Source organism: Impatiens glandulifera, chromosome 4 (genome assembly GCF_907164915.1).
Source record: "Impatiens glandulifera chromosome 4, dImpGla2.1, whole genome shotgun sequence".
NCBI classification, from domain to species: domain Eukaryota; kingdom Viridiplantae; phylum Streptophyta; class Magnoliopsida; order Ericales; family Balsaminaceae; genus Impatiens; species Impatiens glandulifera.
Genome location: NC_061865.1, coordinates 46,478,287 through 46,485,952, shown reverse-complemented (window position 1 = coordinate 46,485,952; position 7,666 = coordinate 46,478,287). Strand labels below are relative to the sequence as shown.

General features: G+C 27.3%; 1 protein-coding gene across 1 annotated transcript; it reads left to right on the top strand.

Moving 5' to 3' along the window:
- Positions 1 to 6,353: 6,353 nt before the first annotated feature.
- Positions 6,354 to 6,752, top strand: LOC124935234 (dirigent protein 17-like). The gene has a single exon (XM_047475681.1). It carries the CDS (start codon positions 6,354 to 6,356, stop codon positions 6,750 to 6,752), a length of 399 nt encoding a protein of 132 aa, XP_047331637.1.
- Positions 6,753 to 7,666: the final 914 nt, after the last annotated feature.

The window sequence follows — 7,666 nt, the reverse complement described above, 5'->3', positions numbered from 1 at the left end:
ATAGGAAAGCACGGTTGGACGACATCTAACTCCTTTAGATGTGGTCTAAAGGAAAGCGCAGTTAGACGCCGTCTAACTTCTTTAGACGTGGTCTAAAGGAAAACACAGTTAGAGGTCATCTAACTCCTTTAGACGTGGTCTAAAGGAAAGCGCAATTAGACGTCGTCTAACTCCTTTAGACACGGTCTATAGAGAAGCGCAGGTAGACACTATCTAACTCATTTAGACGTGGTCTAAATGAAAGCGCAGTTAGACGTCGTCTAACTCCTTTAGACGTGGTCTAAAGGAAAGCGTAGTTAGACGCCGTCTAACTCCTTTAGACGTGGTCTAAAGGGAAACGTAGTTAGACACCGTCTAACTCCTTTAGAGGCGGTCTAAAGGAAAGCACAGTTAGATACTGTTTAGCTCCTTTAGACACGGTCTAAAGGAAAGCGCAGATAGACGCCGTCTAACTCCTTTAGACGTGGTCTAAAGGAAAGTGCAGTTAGACGTCGTCTAACTCCTTTAGACGCGGTTTAAAGGAAATCGCAGTTAGACACCGTCTAACTCCTTTAGACGCGGTCTAAAAGAAAGCGTAGTTAGACGTCGTCTAACTCCTTTAGACGCGGTCTAAAGGAAAGCGTAGTTAGACGCCGTCTAACTCCTTTACACGTGGTCTAAAGGGAAGCGTAGTTAGATGTGGTCTAACTCCCTTAGACATCCAAAGGAGCTTCTAACTACTTATTCACTTAGCTCATTTGTAGTTACTGTTTTCAAAAGTCTGATAACTCAGCTACAACAAGAATGAACAATTGCCACATACTCCAATATTCAAATTGCCCACGATGCACTACAACAGAATATCAGAGGATATTCGAGTTACTACCTATCTGGTACGTCCACGATCCCATTGATCAGAGTCTGATGTACTTTCTTACTATTGGCGAACGTTCAACAAAAGGAGGACACCTGTCCTCAAAGAAGTTTTGATCGTTGGTGCACTTCAACTATAAATAGAAGCCCAAGGACAATGGACAAAACACTTACTTTTACGTGCCTTCTTTTAGTCTTGAATTTACGTGTGCTTCATAAACTATCACTTAAGCTCTCTCATTGATTATTCAATCTCTCAAGGTCAAGCTTAAAACTACTCACCGTGTGATTACTCTGTAATTCATTCACTATTCTTTATGTGTGAAATCTTAGTGTCGTAAGTTGAACAGAGGTTGTTCTGTTCAACAAAGAGTTAGCTAGATGTTCAAAAGCAGGTAGTTGTTAAGTAATGTGGTTTCTGACTGTGTTTGTGTAGTGTGTTCTATACCAACCAAAGCCTTTTTGTGGATATCCTTCTGGTTGTGGAAGAATGGGTGACGTAAGAGTTTATCTCCGAATATCCATAAAACTTCCTATGTTATTTACTTTCTGCCATTTACATTCGTTCATTTAAAGCTTCAAATCCAAAAAATGTTTCTGCACTTGAACTTGTTCAAGAGTTTATGAAGATTTGCGAAGAATAGAAACATGTTTTAACTTCTAACAGAGTTAAAACCGAATTGAAATCTTAAGTTGTTTATAATAGCTAGACCCCCGTCTTTATTGTTAATACTGATCCTAACAAGTGGTATCAGAGCTCTGTTTTCTATTCTCAAGCATCATCAGATCCAAAATCATATTTATGTTTGCCACCAACAAGGTTTTTATGTTCAGTAAGGAAAACTACAATGGATGGAAAATGAGAGTGCAAACTCATTTATCTGCCATAGATGATGACATGTGGTTTGTCATCACCGATGGTCCGATAAAGTTTGAGAAGCCAAGATATGAATGGACCAGTGAATATAAGAGGAAGAACAACATCGACAACATGGCAAAAGATATCCTCTACAAGACTATGGATGATAACATGTTCAACAACATCATCACATGCCCCATTCCCAAAAGAAATTTTGGAGAAGTTGACTCAACTACGTGAGGGCAATGAGGAAACAAAAGAAAACAAACTCATCGTTGCCTCACAGCAGTTCGCTAACTTCAAGATGCGTCCTAGAGAGACATTGAATGAGTTCGATGAGAGATTTAGTAAAATCATCACTAGTCTATCCACTTTGAGCAAAACATACAACAATAGAGAGGTTGCGATTAAAGTCATGTGTGCTCTGCCCAAAGAGTAGGATATTAAGATGATGGCGATGAGGGAATCTAAAGAACTCAACAAGATTGAGCTCTATGATTTGCTAGCCGATCTGAAGGCCTACTAGTTTGAGATAAACTCTAGTAACAAAGAGGAACATTCCACATACGTCATCTCTACCAAGTAGTGGTGACTACTAAGGAGTAGCCTACTTACACTATTGTAAGACTACTGCTGAGTAGATTAGCAACGGTGCCATGGATCTCTTCGTGAAGAAAATCAACAAATTCATGAAGAAGAACAATCATAACTCAAGCTCTTCAAATAATAACAATGATGATAAGAGTAACTATAAGTCTAACTTAAAATGTTTGAACTGTGATAAACTAGTACACTTCAAGGCGGAATGCATGAAACCAAATTGAGATAAGAAGAAGAAAGATGGCAAGAAGAACCAGAAAGAGCTGAAGGCTCTCATGGCTGCTGATGTCAAGGCCAAGTGGGCTCAAAGTGACTCAGATGATTTATCATCCAGCGATAGTGATGATAAAGACGTTACCTGCTTCATGGCAGAAGAAGAATCTGAGGTATTTGACTTCTCCTCTGAAGAGTTCACAAGAGATGAATTAACTGTTGCACTTAATGACTGAGTCGGTTTAAGAGACCAAAATGTCACGGGTTCAATTTCATCTGGAATAGAGTTTAGGCGGGGTGTCATGCTAGTTCTCCTTTAATTCAAAAAAAAAAAAAAAATTTTTTATCCTAATTTTATTTATTAAGTATAAGACACATTGAATGCATATTTTAAAATTATTATAATTTTTTTTGTTATACTAGTTCTCCTTTAATTCAAAAAAAAATAATTAAATTTCTTATCTTAATTATTATAATTTTTTTGTTGTTGAATTTATTTTATTTTTTTATCTTTCCTATGTGTATTCCACGTGAATTCATCACTATTTATTATAATACTTAACTTAAGCCGACGTTGTCAACATTCGATTATACCTTTTGACATAATCTTAGACCTTGAATCACCCTCCGTGGACGAACCTTTAGGAATATTTGATTACACCTTTCGGCATGATCTTAGGCCCTGAATCACCCTCCGTTTTTTACCAATGTTTGCATTATTCAAACCGATATTCCCAACATTTGATTATACCTTTTAGCATACATTTTCGCTTCCTCTTCGTCTACCAATGTTCACGCACCCACGTATAATAATTAACTTTAGAGGGATTCGAATCCTAGTCTTAAATATGAAATGTTAATACTTTAACCAATAGACAACTTATGATTGTTGAAATAATTTTATAATTTTATGTATGGATATATATTTTTATAAGTTACATTTTGAATAACTATATATTATATAGATTTTTTATATTCATACAATAAAATATATAATTAAAATAATTAAATCTCTTATCTTAATATTAAATAAATAATTTTTATTTTTTTTCTTTTATATATATATATATTATATTTTAATTAAAAGTATTTATCTCCTAATTTATTTTTTAATATATATTTAATTTTATATATAAATATTTATAACATATTTTTTCTAACTAATTTTTTTTCTAACTAAATCTTTATTTAATTTATATTTTTAATATATAATATAAATTTTTGTGTTTATATATTTTTTTCTTATATTTAATTTATATATATAATATTCTGATTTAAGTTTTTATTTATATATAAATATAAAAAATAAGAAAATATTTATATAAAATTAATGATGGTAGATATTATATTGTTATGAATGTCGCGCGTTTATTAAGTTTTGTATATAATTTAAAATATAAAGTTTTATTAGCGTAGTTGGTTAAAAGATTTTACTTGTTTTTGTTAAGATTTAAATTTAAAACATACTTATATCATTTTTATTTTTATTTTTAACCGTTTCAAGTTTATGGACGAGTCATTCTACAATCCGACTCAAGTATCCATTACACAAATTCAAATTAAGAATTATATATATATATATATATATATATATATATATATCATGTTTTTTATTTTTGTTTATAAAAGTTTACATGTTTGAGAGTCGTGATTAAGAAAATAACATAAAAGTCTATCAAACCTTTTATTTTAAAAAATTATAAATTCCTCTTGCTAAAATTGTGTCTAGGAAAAATTTATGTGTTTGAAAGAAGTAATTAAAAAAAGACATGAGAATTGGCTATCATTTATATCTGCTTGCATCATTTTTCATGATATTAACTTTTCGTAATATTAGTGATAAATTTTAACATTTTTAATAACATACATATTGTAATAATTTATAACATTAATTTTTTAATTTAAGATTTTATGTTATAAATTTTGTAATTTAAAGATTTTAAACAAATACATTCAAATTAGTCGAGTTTCTTATTTTTAGTTACAACATTTTAATCAGTTAATGAAAGCCTACATCGTGTCTAATCTTGAAAATTTTACATAGTTAATTATGTATCATTATATTATTTAAAATTAGTAGTTTTTAACTTTGCAACGTATCTAGTTTATAAAATTGTACTTCGTATAATATTTAAAAACGAAAATAAATAATCAATGTTATTAATTAAAAAAACAATATAAAAAAATTAAAAATTCGAATAACCCAAACCGAAGAACTCAAATAACCCGAAAACCGAACCAATGAACACCTCTAATCTAATTAGGAGATATAATTTATTTTAACTTTTAAAAAAATCATTTATTAGAATATTTTTTACTTTCATTCACCTTAAAATAATTTAAGGTTTCATATATTATATTTATATTGATTAATTAGGAAAGAAATTAATATATTAATTTTGGAGAGCAAGTATAATGCAACTCCAAATTATAATGTTAAGCGTTATTATATATATATATATATATATATATATATATATATATATATATATATATATATATATATATATATTATATGTGTTTATATTTTTTTATAAAATTAATGATTAAAGATATTATTTTATATTTTATCTTTTATCTTTATTTATTTTTTAATATATATTTAAATATATAAATAAAATATATAAATAAAGTATAATATAATTAAAATATTAGTTTGTATATATTAGAAATAAAAAATAATTATATGTGATAATTATATAATAGAGGATCTCATAATAGAGTTAATATATATATATTTAGAAAATAGAATTTATTTTATTTTCAAAAAATTATTATATTTATAAATTAATTAGGAAAGAGAATTAATATATATATATATATATATATATATATATATATATATATATATATATATATATATATATATATATATATATATATATATATATATACTAATCAGTTAAAAAAAATATAATTTATTTTATCTATTAAAAAAATTCATTTATATTATATTTATATAGCTTAATTAAGAAAGAGAACTAATATAGATTATAGAAGAGAGAAACTTTGTTTGATTGTGAAAAAGCATATGGTGAACCTCTAAATTATTTTGTTAAGACAAAACAGAAACGAAGAAGATTAAATTTAGAAGCAAAATCGAAAATGAATTTGACTTCGAAATCGACCTAGCTTGAGTATAAATACTCTATAGGTCTTCTTCTTTCGATCCAACAAACAAAATCCAAAACAATTACAGTTTGCTCGAAGATTTTCATTGAAGCTCTAGTGACAATTCTTTTGAAGAAACTGTCCTAACGTTCTAAGCTTCGATCTAGAGTTTTAGAAAGCTTCCTTAAAATTATAATAGTGTTCTCCCATCACAAGTAAACTTTCAAATAATCTGTAATTTCTATTGTGATTCAAAATTTTGAAAAACAAAAGGATATAAATCCTGATTTGCATCTTCTTTGAAACATTGTAAATTAATTTGATTAGTTAGGCTTTTGATTATGAAAACTAGTTTAGCAACATGCCCTATTTTCTGGTAGCCTTGTTATCCCAATTTGCAAAAATCCATAACCTAATTAAATCTATTCTTATTTTCATTTTATCATTATAGCTATAATTGAAATTGTTATGAATTAACGAAACTTAGTTCACAAAACCCTTAAAAACTCCAATGTCCATATAGTTGATTGACAGATTTGATTGCAACATTCTAGTGGCTTTCGTGTCTAATTATTGCCATGATTTAAATTTTGTTTGAAGATGAAAAATTTGCTCTTCTTATGATAGTCATCAACAACATTGGGTAAATGCTGCTCGTAAATGAAACAACTCCAAGTATATATATAGATCAATCCATTTCATAAAGTAGCTGATAGAGATGAACAACTATGAATTAGAGTCTTTAGTAACAGGGGTGTTTGAATTAACCGGAGAACCTGCAATTATCATCAATGGTGTGCCTACACTTCCATCAACAGATCTAGTTCCAATTGAGGTAATTTCTAATGCAGAGTTAACTATAGTCACTGAATTTGGAGAATGGTTGGAAGGAAGAGGAGTTAGAAAGATATTTGAAGGGAAATTTTATGACGGAAAGGTTACAATGTATGACAAGGAAAACTGTTGGTATAGAGTTTTGTATGAAGACAATGATTTTGAAGATTCGGATTGGCATGAGTTGGAAAAAGTGCTTCTTCCATTGGATGTAAATGTCTCATTGAGGACCTTAGGGGGAGAAAATTGTGGCCAACAAGTCTTGAACAGGTGGAGATTATAAATTTCATATTTCTTCTCTTCCCTTATAATCTCTTCATCCAGGAATCAACCTATTTGAAATTACTGTGTTGTTTCTTCCATAGTATAATCTTCACAATAATCTTGTACTTGTGTTCTATTTACTCAACATAATAGCTAGAATTAGATAAATGGTTTTTAACAAATTTATCAACTAATAACTTAGGGTGTTTATGTTACCTTTCAAAATTCATTTATCACTCATTTTAGATTGAAATATAATATATTCACTTGCTATTTGCTATAAAATTATGACATAATTATAAACTCACAAAAAAACCCATTCTATTATGACATAATTATAAACTCACAAAAAAACCCTTCTATAATTTTTATAATTTTTAGCTAAAATGTAATTAAATTTTAATTAAAAAAATAAGTAAAAAATTTATGGAAAATTTATAATTTTTTAAATATATATTAATATATAAAATTTTATTCAACAATATATATATAAACAAATAAGTTTAATATATATTTAAAATTAATTTTATTAAATATAAACTAATATAAAAAAAAATATATTAAGTAAACAATTACTTTCTTCAATTTTTAATTCTAATTAATAAAAAAATATGAAAAATATTTTAAAATAAAAAATTAATTGAAAAATACTGAAAAATAAAATGAAAATATTGAAAAAATAATGATTTTATTTTTATAATGAAAAGATTGAATAAAATGAAAAATTATAATTTCATAATTTTATTATTTATTGAGTTTATTTTTAAATTAATAATACTAATTTTGAAAATTAATATTATTTAATTAAATTTATTTTAAAAATATTATAAATTATTATTAAAAATTACAATCAATTATACATTTATCTAATATATTTATATAGTTAATAAAAAAATATTAAATTTAATAAAATATCTTAATAAAAAAATTATA